Genomic DNA, 17,587 nt, shown 5'->3' with positions numbered 1-17,587 from the left:
ATATGACAAATGAGGCTTTCAACCCTTCCATAATTTATAAGGATATTGATTTGTTTTTATGAAAATTATTTTGTTAATCAAATAACATGCAATAATGCCTCACCCTACAAATTCAAAGGTAGCTGAGCATGCACAATCATACAATTTACCATTTTTGTAAGAGTTCGGTTTTTCCTTTCGGCTAAACCATTTTGTTGCGATGTGTATGGCATAGATTTATCATGCATAATACCATGCAATGCACATAAACTATCAAATTTATGACACAAATATTCCATTCCTTTGTCACTTCTTAAGATTTTAATTTTTTTGTTTAATTGGTTTTCAACCTCATTCTTGTAAATTTGAAATTTGCTGAAAACTTCATCTTTTGTTCTCATAAGATAAACATATGTATATTTAGAAAAATTATCCATAAAAGTGCTAGAGGATCATTTCCCTTCTCGAGTCAAAACTTCATTCAATTCACAAATGTCAAAATGTACTAAGTCCAAAATTCCAATTGTTTTAAAAACACTTGGAAAAGGTTTCTTAGCCATCTAGATTTAACACAAATTTCACATTTATAAAAATCTAAATTATGGTAATTAATCAAACCAAATTTTCTCATGTTTTTTTATTGATCTAAGATTTAAATGTGCAAGCCTACTGTGCCATAAAGAAAATATGATGTATTTCTAAAAATATCATCGAGGCGGGGTTTGATGAGATTCAGGAAGAGCGAGAAGTTGTCTCCTAGATTTATTGGGTCTTTTGAGATTCTAGAGCGAATTGGAGAGGTAGCTTATCGTTTGGCCTTGCCGCCCCACCTTTCTGGGGTTCATGACATGTTTCATATTTGTATGCTCCGGAAGTATGAATTTGTTCCTTCACATGTGTTGGATTGGATCGAGTTACAGGTAGATCAAGATGCCTCGTATGAAAAGAGACCAATTGGGGTGTTAGATAATCAGGGTCAAGTCTTGAGAGGCAAGACTATTCCATCAGTTAAGGTGTTGTGGCAACACCATGGGGTTGAGGAGGCAACTTGGGAGCGTGAGGTGGAAGTCCGTGAGAAGTATCTGAGCCTATTTGTTGATGTTTGAGACTTGTATTGAAAATCTTATTCATGTTGTGAAATGTAAACATTGTAAATGTTTTGTAAAGTTGAATTGTAATATTTTGTATTGAAAGACTCTATTTATCATTATTACAAGTGTGGATGATCAATGGTTTAATTTAAATCTAGTGGTTATTGGTTTAATATAAATTCCGGGGACAAAATTTCTTAAGGGGGAAGATTATAACGGTTTTGGTTTAAACCCGACCATTTTCATGTTCTTAGATCCGAAATTCCATATTGTTAACTATTGTTTAAAACCTCTTACTCTTATTGCTAGTTGAGTTTGGTTGTTTGGGAGTTGTTGTCGTGTTTGAAACAGGTTTGGAACTAGATTTTCAAAAAAGTTGTCGTCCAATTTTCTTCTTGTTGGCTCGAGCGGTGTTTTGGTCGCTCGAGCGGTCTTTGAGATCTCCTGTTATTTTTGCCGGTCTGCAAAACTTCTGGGAGTAGGATGTTATTCGCTCGAGCGATCTTTCATGCGCTCGAGCGGTCTTCTGCAGTTTACAAAAACTTCTGGAAATGGGTCATTGTGTGCTCAAGCGGTGTTCTTGGTCACTTGAGCGGTGTCACTTATTGTGTCTGATGCTCGAGCGGTGTTTTGGTCGAGCGGTCTGTACGTAATCAGATTGGGAAAAGGAAGATTTTATCACTTTTTCAATTTCTCTCTCTCTCTCTAGTTCTTACCTTAAAACCTTAAATACACCATCATCCCTTGATTTCTCCACTATAGCTTCTTGGAGAAAAAGGCAGAGCTCATCAAAAACTTCATTCTTGGATATGTAATATCGTTCCCATTTTTTTTAAATGATGAGATTATATCTTTCGTTGAAAATTATCTGTTGAGTAAAAATATCTATTTTGGGCTATCAGTGAGAGATAGCTTTGATTGTTGTAGAAATTGCATGAGGATTAAGTGAATTAAAACTAATTACTCATACATCTTGCATTAAGCATTGAAAATGTATTGTTTTGAGAAAAAAATGGTGAATACCTTAATGAATCTGGTTAAGAGGTGTAGTTGTGGTTATTATGCTAGCCTGTGTGTCCTTGATGAAAGTCTAGAAACCCGCACGGTTAGGTGTCGATCCTTCCAGTTAGTACCAGTAAAATGGCTTTGGTAGTGCTTGTATAGCCTATTAGCAAACACGTACCTGGAGATTCCTAGTGTTTTGTATCAACTACCATGTTTTCTTATGTAAAAGGATATTTTCATGAATTAACGTACAATCCTGACATTACATTGTTTTGAGATGGAGATGTAAAAAGTTTGATAAATGGCATGCATATACATTCACCTTATGACTTCGTTAAGATTTATACAATGTGTTAAAGTATCTCTACTGGGCTTTAGCTCACCGTATATGAAAAACAACTTTCAGGTGCTGATGATATGCCTCAAAGACATAGCTTGGGAGGACTTGGAGCCAAGATGTAACACCCCACATAATATAATTTACATCGAACACTTAAAAGTACATTCTTCACATATACACAACACATTTCCATTCAAATATTTCTCTTTCTCATTGAACCGCAGATTTTGCTTACAAACCATTTCAAAATAAGTATCTCTGTTCAACGAGTTAGAAAAGATTACAAAACAATTACATTGCCCTTCTAATTTACTAATTACATTGAGACATTAATACAAAATTACAAAATTCAAAATAAAATAGAAAAGGAGTTCCATGGTTTCATTACAAATTCAAGTTCACAAAAGGTTAGGGAAAAAAAAAGTCTTTTTCTTCTTCTTCATAGACGAGTTTGGGGTTCTTCATTTCCTGAAATGTTAGTAAAATAGGAATGAGCAATGTTGCCCAGTAGAGAATAACTTTATCGAAGTATATAGATATAGATATTTGATTTAAATATGTGTGACCTACATTAACACCCAAGAGTTCATATGTATTTTAAACTTTAATTTTACAACACACAATTCACAAATCAACCTCCACACTTTTTCCGTCCTCACACGGATGGCATGTGGTGCCTTTCCACTTTCGTCGTCCTCATACGAACCGGCCAGTGGACACCTCACAACATACCCACATTCGCTGCCCTCACGTGGACCGGAAAAGTGGGCACCTCAAACGCAACCCCACATTTGTCGTCCTCACACGAACCGAGCAAGTGGGCACCTCAAACACATTCCAAACATGAACATTTTACACACAACATTTATAACTACAAGGATTCTCCAATTTTACTTATCAATTGTCCATTTCATCAAAATCTTGAATAAACCCTTAGGGTTCATATAAAAACTTGGGGCTTTTCCTTTCAATTGTTTATTTCCCTTGATTCAAGTATGTTTATTCCCTATTTCATAGTATAATCCATCATCAATTTCAAATAAATACTTTATCACACAAAACTCATGTATGTATATATATAGATACGTCTCATTCATCTCAATAGTCCTATTCATCACAAAATTCACACCTATTTAGATCAAAATATAAATATACAAGGGTAAAAGTATTCCTACCTCAAGATTATGCGATGAAAGATGAAGGCCCACTCGATGAACTTTCGAAACACCACGTTCTATTCGGTTCAAAACGTAACTCTTAACGAGTAGAACAACTTTAATGAAAGCCCAAGGATTGATTCTTGCTCTACCTAGATGAAATTTGAAGTTAACTATCTAGGGTTTTGAGAAGAGAGCTGTTAGAGAGAGAATGAGAGTGGAAGAAATGATTTGGAATGATGTTTGGATCGCAATATGACTCTGTTGTCCCGAGCAGACTGCTCAAGCAAACTTTCCTTCGCTTGAGCGAAGTACCAAAATACAAAGGGACCACTCGAGCAAACTTTCCGTCGCTCAAGCGGTAAACGCAAAGAAAGTTTTGCAGAGCTACAATGAAAATACTAGGAGCTTACATTCTTCACTCGAGCGAACTTTCCATCGCTCAAGCGATCTCACCCGCAAACCTGCGAGATACTGGGAGTTACAAATCTCCACTCAAGCAACCAAATGACCACTCAAGAAACAGCTATTACACAAGAGCTTCTTTTGTTTTTTTTTATGTAATTATTTTTGTACTAGCCTTGGGCTTTAACTATATTGAGTTGAACTCATTTTTGTTGTACACAAGCATTAACTTGGAAAGATGTAGCCATTAAGGCATAAAATTACTTGATTCTTCTTTTATTTCAATTCATGTACACATACCATATGCTATAGATTCAGGATCTAAGATATATGTCATCTTTTGTATGATCAAGGAGTATAAATGCAATGTTAAATATAATGTTTTTGATCAATTCAATGGAATATTATCATGTGGTTTCGTTGTTATTTTTCGGGGTGTTACAAGGACTCAACAATATCAGAAGAAGTGTTATTCTCATTAATACTTAACTTAAAACGGAAACGACATGCAGGTGGGAGTTGAGGGAAAAATATTACCAACACATGGAGGGGTGCAAGTGACACTTACACTTCCACTGCCTTACATTTACACCCCACCACAGACACTTGCACCTCCCCTATGTTTGTAATTTTTTTTCTGAACTCCCACCTGTATGTAGTTCCCCTCTAACTTAAACATACCCCTTGCCAACAAATTTCCCATTCTTAGTTAGGATCAACTTATTGGATTTAAAAACAACCCAAAAGCCTCTCCTACAAACAACATCAACAGAAACTAAATTCTTTCTCATATCAAGAACATGAAAAGCATTCAAAAGAGTCAGCAATTTTTCACAAGTAAAATAGAGTTTACATTGCCTTTTCCAGCAACCTCAGCACAATTATGATTTCCCATTTGAACTTCTTGGCCATCCAATTTTTCGAGTGACCTGTCCTTACATACATCAACTGTTGCACCAGAATCAAACCACTATCCAGAAGAGGTGTCAGCCATGTTGATTTCAATCACCATTGCAACATCACTTTTTCCACTATATTGGCCTACATTTTCTGTCTTATGGAACAACAATCTTTGGTATAGTGACCCTTTTTCCCCACAATTGTAGATAATGTAGATTCAACATTATGAACATTCAATTGAGCATTCCCTTTCTTCTCTATGTTACAAGATTCTTCTTCAATTCGGAAGGATTTTGGAAGGTTTATGTTTATTACAAAGATCTTGTTAATGATGCTTTGTAACTCATGAATCTGATCTAATGTGGGTTTGTTATCAGCCATACAAAAATCAAAATATTCTGCAATGAGAAATTTCTTTGTACGTTCTTCCTGGACTTTATATTTGAATTCTAGTGTCCTAAATTTCTTTGGCAGTTTTCATCTCTTTCTCCGTTTGTAAAAATTGTAGAGGCGATCTGACAGAGCATTCATAATATGTCCCCAACAGGGCAATGCATCTTTAGTGCATTTTATTCTCTTTTTCTTCAGATCTTTGGACTCCCCTTATTTCGAGTATGGAATTGGTGTGAGATTCGAATCCAGAAATAGTACACCTTCATAACAGTAAGAATAAAAATCATCCTGTCTCTCTAACAAGTGAAATTGCTCCCATCAAATTGATCAAGTTTGACTAGTTCCTATCATTTTAATCCAAGTTAAATTCTTCTCAATCTCCATTGCAGCATTGCAATGTCAAATTACATTGTAAAATTGTTAGGAAAATTTAGAAAACAGAAAGAACAATTCGGTTAAGGCTTGAGGCTTATCTATAGACACTTTCTTTAGAATGTAATTTGCCCCCACTCAATTGAATTTGCGGTTGGGTTGCAAACAAAATCGTTCCCAGATAAAACAAGCCTTGGGTGAAAAACGACGACCAAAAAGTCGTAGAATTTCATAAGAATTCCTAACTTTAAACAATGCTATGCAAGAACTTGGTTTCAATCACACAATAAACAATAAGAAGAAAAATAGGCACACACACAAACACAAGATATTCGTGGGCGAAATCGCCACGTCCATGGTGGAGAACGATCAAATCCACTATACGCAATAAGGATTACAACACACTCTGCAGCTCTGTGTTTTTCTCTTAACCCTAAAACATATATACTTATACAATATATAGGGAAAAACAGTACGGCCGAAACTAACATTACAGACCCATTACGGTGCGTTGCGTAGGGCCCGCCCCCCACACCCCGGGCTAGGAGTTCAATAAATACAAGACACCTCACAACAATCTCCACATTGGCATATTTATCATAAACCATCCTGAAAAGAGGTTGTAGATGTCATCAATCACCAAGTAACTATACCCCATATTGGGTACCTTCCTGCACCTACTTTATGGGTAAGAGTGCACTACCCTCCAATCGTCATCAACATGAGAGAACATGAATTAAGTCTAAGCAATGCTTAAACTTATCCATTAGAACTAATTTTTTCAGCATATCAGAAGCATTCTCATCAATGTGAACCTTCAACAAGCATACATCACCCAAAGATAGCCACTCTCTAATCATGTGATACCTTACATCAATGTGCTTTGTTCTAGCACGATACACTTGATTCTTGGCCAAATGAATGGCGCTCTAACTGTCACACTGCAATACAATATTGTCTTCCTTGAAACCAAGCTAACCAACCAATCCTCTAAGCCAAACTGCTTCTTTTGCTGCCTCGGTCACTGCCATATACTCTGCTTCTATGGTAGATAGAGCAATCGTATCCTATAAAGTAGACTTCCAACAAATAGAACCACCAGCAAACATGAACACATAACCTGTCATGGACCTTCTAGAATCAAGATCCTCTAAATAGTCAGCATCCACATAACCCATAACAGTTGTTGAAGCTAATTTCTGATCAAACATCATCCCAAAATCACCAGTGCCTGCAAGATACCTGAAGATCCACTTTACTGCATTCCAATGCTTTTTTCCTGGATCTGCCATATATCTGCTAACCATGCCAACTGCCTTGTGCACACCATCAAATACATGAGACACCAAACTGCATTTGCATATGGTACTTGAGACATATTCTTTGCCTCCTCATCTGACTTAGGACGCAACTCTGAAGAACTGAAATGCGCAACAAGAGGTGTACTAACAGGTTTCACGTTCAATATGTTAAACCTCTCTTAACACCTTCTTCAAGTAACCCTTTTGAGACAACCACAATTTTCCAGTCTTCCTGTCATGGTGAATTTCTATCCCAAGGATCTTTTTGGCAGCTCCAAGATCCTTCATGTCAAATTCATTACTCAACAAGGACTTTAACTTCGTAATTTCCTGCTTTCTCTTTGCAGCAACTAACATGTCATCAACAAAAATAGAAAGCAAAACATATAAACCATCAACAAGTACTCTAAAATAAACACAATAATAATACTCACGTCGTGTTTACACATTTCAAAATAGTTTTTGAAGAACAATTATTAACGGAATCCAAATATAAAAAATAAATAAATAAAAATAAAAAAAAAGAACTGCAATTGAAGCTAGCTTTGGTACTAAACCACTGCAACATGAATAAAAGACATGGAACTTTCATGGACACACAGAGCTAATCAATCGTAATATAGATGACCTTAACAGACTCACAATTCATCATCATCATAGATGTTCATACTCCGTGAATTAAAGCATCTTCAAAATAAGAAAATCACACCTGAAAATTAATATATATATATATAGATCTAAAATCCTCTTCTTTTTTTTCAAATTTCAAAATGAAAAACATAATCAAAAACAACCAGATTCACTAAAAAATGTGAAAGGCTTCATAGCAAATCTACCAACCAATGACGGAAGGAAGTAAGGACCAAGGGGGCACGTCCTCTCCCCCCCTCAACTTTTGAAAAATTACACTTTTGCCTCTAGTAAAAAAAAAAGTTTCAATTTTATCCATTCAAATATGATATTAAATTTTTAAATCACTATTTTCTTTACATTTTCTCTTCAAACAAAAAAACTTGTTTAATATATTACTGAGTCACCAATTTTTTATATTAGAGGAATATTATATGTCACTAAGTTTTTTGTTATATCACCTCTTATATGAATACTCATAATTAGTTCCTTTGTTTTGAGATACTTATTACACAATTAACAACAGCTAATAATATATTACTATGTAATTCAATGATTCAAAATTGTAAAAAAAAAATAAGTGATATATAATAGTGTCTTTGTATTATTTATTCACATTCTCTCATTTCTTTTCTTTTCTTTTTTTCCTATCTACATCTCTTTTGTGTGTGCAACTTAATATAATTTCGTTTTCATATTTTATAAGGTATGTGATTATTTTTCAAACCATGTGATTATCATATATAAAATCAAATTAAAAACAAAAAATGATTAAGATCGGTTAACTCGAGCTTATATTTAAATAAAACATTTGCATTACAGTGCTTTTTATTCCTACCATCAAATAAAAATTAAATTAAATTTGATTGTGATTTTTATTAAGATTTCTACTCAATGGTACCCCCTCTAAACCAAAATTCTAGCTCTGTCACTGTTACTAACACACTTACCACTCCAGCAAGATGAAAAGGCAAGAAAATTTACAATGTTCTAAAACGTAAAACAAATCTTATTACTATTTTCATTTCTCTATGTTATCTCAAAGAGCAAATTAATCATATACAAACAACAGCAACCAATTTGGAAGTCTTACCATTGAAAGGTGAACATTACAATGGCCACTCTCTGCCTTTGGAAGTATTTTTTCATCTTAATCAACCACCAATCATTTAAACAAACATTTTCAGAAAAATTAATAATAATGATATCTTGAAGGAAAACTTATGAAGTGCACTCCTAAAAAAGTACATCGTAAGAAAATTACGATTTTTTTTTTTTTTTTAAAAGTTATGTCACACTAATTTGTGAAAAAGTTTCGCATGATGAATTTATGATATACATACACCCTAAAGTGAAAGTTATGGTAGTGCTTGGTTTAATTTTTAAATTAACTTTTGAATTGAAAAATCAAAAAATATGTTTGGTTTACCATTTTTTAAAATCGTTTTCAAAGTTGTTTTCTCTCTCCTCTCCTCTCTTTTTTTTTTTTTACACATCCATCAATCAATTTTTTTCTGTCCTCTCTCCTCTCTTATTCTCTCACATTTTATACATCAATCAATCAAATTTTCTCCCACATTCATTTATTCAACTATAAAAAATAAAAAAATAAAAAAACCTACAAATCATTCCAAAATTATTTTCAAAACTCATAATCAAACAAGTTTTCAATTTTCAAAACTCTTTTTAAATACTTATCTTTCAAAATACAACTCAATTTTTAAAAACTAAACCAAATGGATACTTCCGTGGTAAGAAAAATTGTGTCAATTTATAATTTATGCTACAAAATTTTATAATAATGTTATGAAAGGCATACCATTTGCACCCTTTTACATAGCATCTCCCTAATTTGAAATTAATGAAACATATATTGTAGAAAGGATTTTTATTTGAGAGCACTTTAGAAGGCTACTTACTGTTTTCATAAATTATGACCTATTCAATAGAATGTTGTTGATCACCACTACCCTTTTCCATCATGATTGAACCCTGGAATCCTAGCGATTGGATGATAACGGTTCTTATAAGCATCAAATTGAAGCCTTGTTTCCACTGCAGTTTATCAAAAAATAACGACTCCTCTCTATCCAACAACAATGAAGGCATATTAACTCATTTCAATTGTTAGAAATAATATACAAATAAATGGCACTTATTCATAATTCTCTCTTCGCCTACTTATATTCCACTTAGTTTAAATTATTTTTTTATATTTCAATGAATCCTATGAATGATATAGTTACCAAAATACTCTTAATAATAATATTCACATTAACAGTGTGAATATTTCGTGATGTGAACATTCACACTGTAAAATATGAATGTTCACATCACCAAATTGCTAAGCGTTCAAAAAATATTTATAAGGATAAAATTGTCTATAAAATACCTTCAATATGAGAATTAGGATTTAGTGAATCAAATGTCTAAATAATAGGACTTATTGGAATACAAGAATATGTTATGGACTAATTGGGATACAAGTATTTGAAAAATGATTTCCTATTAAATCCCCTTACAAATAATCGGTTTGCTTTAAAGAATGATTAAAAATTATAAATCTTAAACCTTTATGGCACATATACACATAGACAAACAAAAAATTAAATGCATAAACGTACAAACAAAATCATACTAAAAACAAAAAGATCTCTATAATGTTCATAACAATGAAAAGAAAAAAGCTTAATCACAAAGTATTTATCCAACTCCAACCCAAAAAAAATTGCCATTAGTACGGGTCATTGGTAATTACCAAAAAAAAATTGATGTACAATCTATAGCAATCTAATAGAAAAGGCAAGAAAGATAATTTGTAAACCCAAAACTTGCAATTTGAGAGCATCATGGCAAACCCCAAAAAACACACTGAAACAGGATTTATGTTGATCAAACATGGAGAGAGATACTTTGCAATCTGATAGTATATCCAAAATTATCAATATAATGGAATCATAGAAAACTCACCAAAAAATATAATTAAAACCCCAAAAAGCACGCTAAAACAGGATTTATGTTGATCAAACATGGAGAGAAATACTTTGCAATAAGACAGTATACCCAAAATTTTCAATCTAATAGAATCGTAGAAAACTCACCAAAAAATATAATTAAAACTCAAAGCACTTATAATACCTAAAAAGCAATTAATGCCATCAATGAACACAATAGCTCTAGAAAAAACTTCAAGTACATTCAACACCATCTAATTGTAGAAATCAAGTACCATCAACAATAAAAAAATAAAAAATAAAAATAAAAAACAATTAATGCCATCAATGAACACAATAGCTCTAGAAAAAACTTCAAGTACATTCAACACCATCTAGTTGTAGAAATCAAGTACCATCAACAATAAACTTGAAAAAAAAAAACGGAAAGAGTAAAATCCCTTAACTGAACAATGACCAAATAACAAAGAACTAGTAACCAAAATAAGAACCTTACATATGTCATTATCCACTATCTAACAAAACTGTACCAAAGATATTCTCATGGACCCAGTAAACATGGCTAGGTGAATGGAAGAAAAAAAGGAGAAACAGAATTCCTCCACCCCTTTAAAGTATTAAATAAACTATGGAAGATAAAGATAATGAAATATTAAATAACGTGGATAACATAAGATACAATGTGCTTACCCTATGGATGTTGTCCTCTTTTTTCCTTTTTTTTTTAATAACTGGGTGTCCAGGCCAGTTTATGTACACCACGACTAATCCCAAGGCCCTAAAGTTAACGACCAGGCAAACATCCAGCGGCCCCAAGGTTTGGAACGTTTGGCCTTCGTGGATTCGACCACGCAACATTTTGGGTGGTAAACCTTTTGGCTGCCTCTCCTCCTACTAAGCCAAACCCCTTGGGGTTGGATGTTGCTCCTCTATGACCTGAGGTATAAAAAAAAAAAAAAAAAATTAAAAAAATGAATAATGAGCAAAAGAATCAATAAATGACATGAAATCCACATATTAAATAAACAATAAAATTAAATGGAAGAAAAATCAACTCACCACAAGTTTTATAAAAGTTTGTTTTTGTGTAGGTGTATGTGTGCGAAAATAAACAAGGGCAAAACAATTAAAAATAAATAAAAAATAAATAAAAAAGCAAATAAATAGGGAATTACAAAATAAGAGAAGAGAGGTACTTCTGAGACTCATAGGCAGTAGGATTGAGCTTCAAATCTTCCTTGAGAGCTTTCCTTTCTCAACTGCAGAACCAGGTCTGATGATGCAAACAAATTCACATCAAGTAAATGCATGGTTATTCAAATGATAGCAAACGAACAAATACCAAAAACATAAACAGTTAGCAGAAAAATAAACAAACAACCACAACTTAAAGCACAATTGTTTGGGTAAATATTGGGGAAAACCTTTTTTCTTGAAAACACCCTTTTCTTGAAAATTTAAATTAAATATAATGGGCATGGACATGGGTGGTTGTTTTTTTTAACAAAGAATTATACACATAGTTAATAAACCTTCATTGTTGTTGGATAGAGATAGAAATTCCTTTCTACAGTACATGCTCCATTAGGTGTTTGAAAATGAAGCTTCATTAAGGCACTAATGACCTTAACGATTCAAAACAAATAAGATCAAAACATGTTTTATAATCAGACATGAACAATCACTTGGAGCGGCTGTGCTTGGAGTTCATGCATGCAGTTTTGAGGATGCAGAATCTTCCGGAATAGTTGTCCTCTTTGCCAATGTCGCATCATCTTCCTCCTCTTAGGGTAGTGTGGTATTCATTAATTTTAGGGCTTTTCTTTGAGAAAGTGAGAGAGTGTGATGTCGGGTTTTGGTTCTCCAGCGCAATTTGCAAAACGGACTGGGAGGGGAGGAAGAGGGTGATTGAGAGAATCTGAGATGAAGAAGATGATTCATGTAGCTGGATTTCAAATTTTGAAACTCAAAATTGTCTCTGAAGGGAGATAGTAAAGTGTTTGACAAAATAGACCGTTGAATCTGATTGTCCAAAGTGACATATAGGACAAATGTCTACTTCAAGATTCAAAAACTGAGTTGCCTTATTATATATATATATAGATTCAAAAACTGAGTTGCCTTATTATATATATATATATATATATATTATACACATTGACATATTGTATACACTTCATCAAATTGATTTTAGAGTAAATTACATTGGTCTCCCTTAATGTTGGGAAAAAATACAGTAAGCTCCACAATTTCGACATAATTACATTGGGTTCCCTTTAGATTTTAATTCACACAACACTAACGCCTTTTTCATCAATAATTTGTTAGTCATATGAATGAAAAAATAATGTTGTCATCTCTTTTACACTATAATGTACATTTTTCCTTGATTATCCTTATGCCTTTATATCATTTTCATTAGTTTCGATTCCTTTAGCCTTACTAATAGGGAGGTTGGTGTAAATATGTCAAAACTGTGGGACTTGCTGTCTTTTCTCCAAACTTCAAGGGAGATCAATGTAATTTATCCTTGGTTTTATATTTCAAGCGTTACTACCGTACCTTAATGTTGGAGCTTCAAGGATTAAACCGAATTATTTACTGCAAAAAGACTTGAACCCTGTCGCCCATTTTGTCATTAAAAGTCTAACATCTTCCCTCCCACTTCTGAATCTGCATCATCCACAAGTGCCTTGATGTTTACATCCTCCAATGTTGTGTACAAAGAAACATGAAAATTTTGATATCCAGTCAGCTGGAACACATCAAATTCCAATAAGTTCGTAAAAAAACATGTATAATAGTTGGAACCATAGCTGTGAGTGAGTCCATGTACACAAAATGTATACTAGCTTTACCCAATTCCAAATTATAAAGAACACAGTCGTGGATGCTCAAGATCCTTCAAGAGGTGCTGTGCTGCATTAGAACAAGTACATGCTGAATTGCTAGGCTCAAAAAAATGAAAAAATGAAAATTTGTTGCAAAGTTACACAATACCTGGAGAGGAATCAAATGCTCCTTGTAGTGCTTAATCTTCCCCCACTCTGAATATTTTTTTTTATTATGCTTCTGAATCATCTGATTCATATTCAGAAAACAAAATACCCTCTGACTCTCCTTCAGATTTATAACTCTTGTCACTAAATTCATCAATAAAAACATTTTGTAATGCACCATCCTCCAAACCTGCATCAGCACTTCTCTTGTACAAACCCTTACTCCTATCAAGGAACCCCTTTTGCATCATGTTTGAATATCTGTCTCTGATACCAACAAGAGGGTGCTTTTGGATGAGTTGATGGCGGTCATATGCTTCCCTAAGAACAATAGTCTGAGTGTCTGACTTCTTTGAAATGTAGAAGATGCCAGGGTGGCGCTCAAACACCTTTGTAAATTTCTGGGGCAAGGCTAGTGGTTTACGAAGATTGCTCACATTCTTACGTTCAGTTTTCTTTTGTATGGTAAGATGGAGAAACTCATGAAAGACTCCAACAATCCTCTTCTCAGATATGTCTGTACGGGGATCCAAGTGGCAGGCATCCGAGTAAGGGGAAGTATAAGGAAGCCTCTGCCACTCATCTAACCATTGCATGCACTTTCTTTTCAATCCAAAACCCCTTGTGAATCGAATTGGAAAGGCTAAGCATCCGCTTTTAACATCCTCCTTTTGCTGAAAAGCATCATTTTTTTGCAATTCCGAGATAGCAAGACGATCATCCCATAATAGAAGTTTTAAGCCAACACGATCATCAGGAAGGCGAGATAACAGAAATAACTCAGGGTGCTGTGGAATCAAGGAATGCTCATAGTCATATGGCAAACCCATGTCCCATTTTAGCTGGTCAATTGTTTGTAAAGGAAGAGTCCTTTCTTTGGTGAGCATGAGCAGCTTACAAAGTCTATCAAGAAGGTCCTTCTGATACTGCTGAACGATATTGAGTTCTTCTTGATGGAGATTTAGGGCTTCGGGAGTCAAGGAGAACCATGGGACAAGAGTGTCACCACTGTCAGGGACTCGAAATTCATAAAAAATAGTGGGATATCTCCTGACAAAGGTGGAAAGCCTAAGATCATGTGGAAGACCGAGTTGTCCTCGACAGCGGGTGAGATGGTAAACAGGTAAACAACGTCGAGGATCAGAGGATATGATGGAAACGATGGTGCAGACTGCCCTGAGATCCCTCTCACCAGCTATGGCAGCATCCAATACCCTATCTTTCACCCATTTTAACTTTACATTGACCAGATTACAGTTTTGCTGGTAATTGAATCCTCTCTGATGTCTATAGAGAAAACCATAGCCTCCTGCCCTACCCCACAACCACCAAACCATCTGTCTAATGATGATGCTGATGAGGTAATAATCAATATACAGTCCAGTTACATCTCAAAACATGTCCTAGATGTGCAATGCCACTGCTCCATGTCCTCTTAATAAAAATTCAAAAACGTTAGCTGGTATTGGCTCCGAAACTCCATTTGGTTGAATTTCACAATCTGCTTTTTGGAGAAAAAAAATCAAAAGGTGAAAAAAATGAGGAAAAAATATGTAAGCTCATTGCATTCATATGATTTTCTCATTTTTTGGGCAGAAATAATTTTAAAATAATCCTTTTATATTTATTTTTGTCAATCTAGTTTCTAATTTTTTAGAAAAATTTTAGAAAATAAGTTCTGAAAGCTCAATCAAACACAATTTCAATCTATATGAGATCAATTTCAATTCAAAACTGAGCATTCAATTATGAAAGAAAGTTCAACATATTTAACCAAACAAACCAACAAATACAAGAAAGATCCAAAAAACAAATACAAGAAGAAGAAGAAGGGAAAAAAAAAAAAAAAAAAAAAAAAAACGCACATATGGATGGGGAGAGTCGAACCCTTTACCTCCTGCTAGATATCTGAAAGTACCCTGCAGAAACCCAAACCAAAACTCTTTCAAATGCCAATTTACAAAAATAAAAAATAATAATTAATTGCATTAATTGGTAACTATACTAATATATATTTCTTGAAATGAAATTAGCAAAATATAAGTAGTGCTACAAGAACAGAACTGAGAATGTAGGGTTCGTGGTTCAAAAGAATGTTAATATATTTTATGGAGTGACGTTACGGATCAAGTATCATTTTCACAACACATACTATAACAACGGCAATCGACCCATCTCGAGGAAGAGCTGAGCGAGAGACAAGCATCAAGCATCTGATGATGATGATGCAATTGAAACATGAATTGTTTCTAAAACATCAACTGAACACGGTTTTATTAAATTTGAAAGGTTACACTATTGGCCAATTGTGATTCCAAAATGGACATACTGTTTCTATGTGGACTTTCAACAAACACCTACAATGCATCAATAGAAAAATAAAAATCACAAATCACAAATCAAACAAAATTCAAAATATTCAACTACAAACGAGGAGATGAACTGTAAAAGTGAAACCCCAAAAAAAAAAACAAAACAAAACAAACTTGGTCTTACTTTTGGGGTGCAATATTTTGCTGTGGAGGTTTAAGGGCGGTGAGTGGAGTTCTCCGATGATGGGCGGCGAGTCATGTTGTTGATATGTAAGTTTCACAGAGAGAGAGTTATGGGTTTTTTTTTTGGTATGGCTTTCGCTTTCATTCACAGAATCACAGAGAAAGTGGTTGTTGCTTCAACACTCTACTATCTCCCTTTGTTCGTAAGGCTGTTCAGTGTCTACTCACAGACAACCCTACGTTTTCACAAAAAAAATAATAATAATAATATTATTATTATTATTATTATTATAAATTGTTATATCATTATTTTTGGGATGTGATTGAGACCCCCACAAGGCAGATGATGATTAGAGGAGAATGAAGAAAAATAAAAATAAAAATAAAAATTGACCAATCTGAAAGAGAGGGAGTCAAAGGTAAGGGTGTAATTTTGGCCCGGCCCAGCCCATGTTGAGCCTTGCGGGCTCCCGTCAAAAAATCGGGCCGAGTCGAGCCGACCTACGGGCCAAAATACTAGGCCCAGGTCCAGGCCCAGGGATATTCAGGCTATAGCCGGGCTAGTGGGCCGGGCCCCTGGGCCTGGGCTAGGGCTTTGGGCGGGCCTAAATAATTTTTTTTATTTTTTAAAATTTTTTTTATCAAAAATTTATTATTTTCCATTAAAAATAACATTAGGCCTCAGGTGGGCCGGGCTTTTGGACGGGCCCATGGGCGGGCCACGGGCCGAGCCAAGCCGGCCGGGCCTATAGGTCGGACCAGGCTTCAAAACGATGGCCCAAGCCCTAGTCTTGGCCCAAGCCCTCGGGCTGGGCTTGGGCTCAGGTTTTAACGGGCATGGCCCACCTCAAGTCGCGGGCTAAAATTACAACCCCTAGTCAAAGGGATTGGGGGAAAGGGAGTTCGAATCAATTTTCTTACTTTTATTTATTTGTATATCTTTTTATCAAATGTTAAAAACTTATTAAAATAATTTGTTGTCAAACCAAGTCGAAGGAATAATTTTTATATGAGAATTGATTTTGATAATGAGGTCATACACTACGTGGGTGTTTGGTGAATAATATACAGCATATATATTTATAATTGGTAAAAGATCGTAATACGTCGTATATATTGGCATATAAAAAGTTTTCCTAATTTTAGAGGGTTATTTTGAAAAGATAGTTAAAAATCATCTTTTAATTTTTAATTCATTTTAAGTCACATTATCTCTCACATTTTTTACACGTTTTTCAAAAAAAATCAAGTATTAATCATCTTTCAAAAAAAAAAAGCCAGAGTTTGGTATGAGTTTTGCAAGATATTTTTTTGAGTTTTTAATTCGTAATTTTTTTTTTTTTGAGTAAATTTGTTTTCACAATTTAGCTTTGTTTTTTAGGACTCATTTAATCTAAATATATTTTAAAAAATAAAATATTTTTAAAAATTCAATAAAAATAACAAAATTTTTATACTTTTTAGTAATTAGTGAGTCTTTTTAAAGATTTTTTTCATAAATTTTAGACTTTTTAAATATATTTAGATTAAGTGGATCTAAAAAGTAAAAAATATTAATTAAAATAT

At 34.0% G+C, this 17,587-nt stretch overlaps 1 protein-coding gene across 27 annotated transcripts; it reads right to left on the bottom strand.

Annotated features, from left to right (window-relative positions):
• Positions 1–5,973: 5,973 nt before the first annotated feature.
• On the bottom strand, positions 5,974–16,277 carry LOC114277694 (Ubiquitin carboxyl-terminal hydrolase family protein). Of its 27 annotated transcripts, none has more exons than XM_082878129.1 (8): positions 16,023–16,277; positions 15,392–15,445; positions 13,528–15,027; positions 13,386–13,446; positions 13,090–13,282; positions 11,703–11,800; positions 11,218–11,463; positions 5,974–7,293 (listed from the first exon to the last, which is right to left on the bottom strand). In XM_082878129.1, the coding sequence occupies exon 3, from the start codon at positions 14,861–14,863 to the stop codon at positions 13,592–13,594; it is 1,272 nt and encodes a 423-aa protein (XP_082734255.1). In that variant the 5' UTR covers positions 14,864–15,027; positions 15,392–15,445; positions 16,023–16,277; the 3' UTR covers positions 5,974–7,293; positions 11,218–11,463; positions 11,703–11,800; positions 13,090–13,282; positions 13,386–13,446; positions 13,528–13,591. The 27 variants fall into 27 exon arrangements, with proteins under 27 accessions (XP_082734255.1, XP_082734246.1, XP_082734250.1 ...); XM_082878120.1 differs by having other exon boundaries at positions 11,724–11,800; XM_082878124.1 differs by having other exon boundaries at positions 11,724–11,800; positions 13,090–13,200.
• Positions 16,278–17,587: the final 1,310 nt, after the last annotated feature.

Source organism: Camellia sinensis, chromosome 7 (assembly GCF_055761805.1).
Source record: "Camellia sinensis isolate YWXY chromosome 7, ASM5576180v1, whole genome shotgun sequence".
Taxonomy (NCBI): Eukaryota; Viridiplantae; Streptophyta; class Magnoliopsida; order Ericales; family Theaceae; genus Camellia; species Camellia sinensis.
The sequence above is the reverse complement of the archived record's forward strand: the minus strand, read 5'-3'. Positions and strand labels throughout refer to the sequence as shown.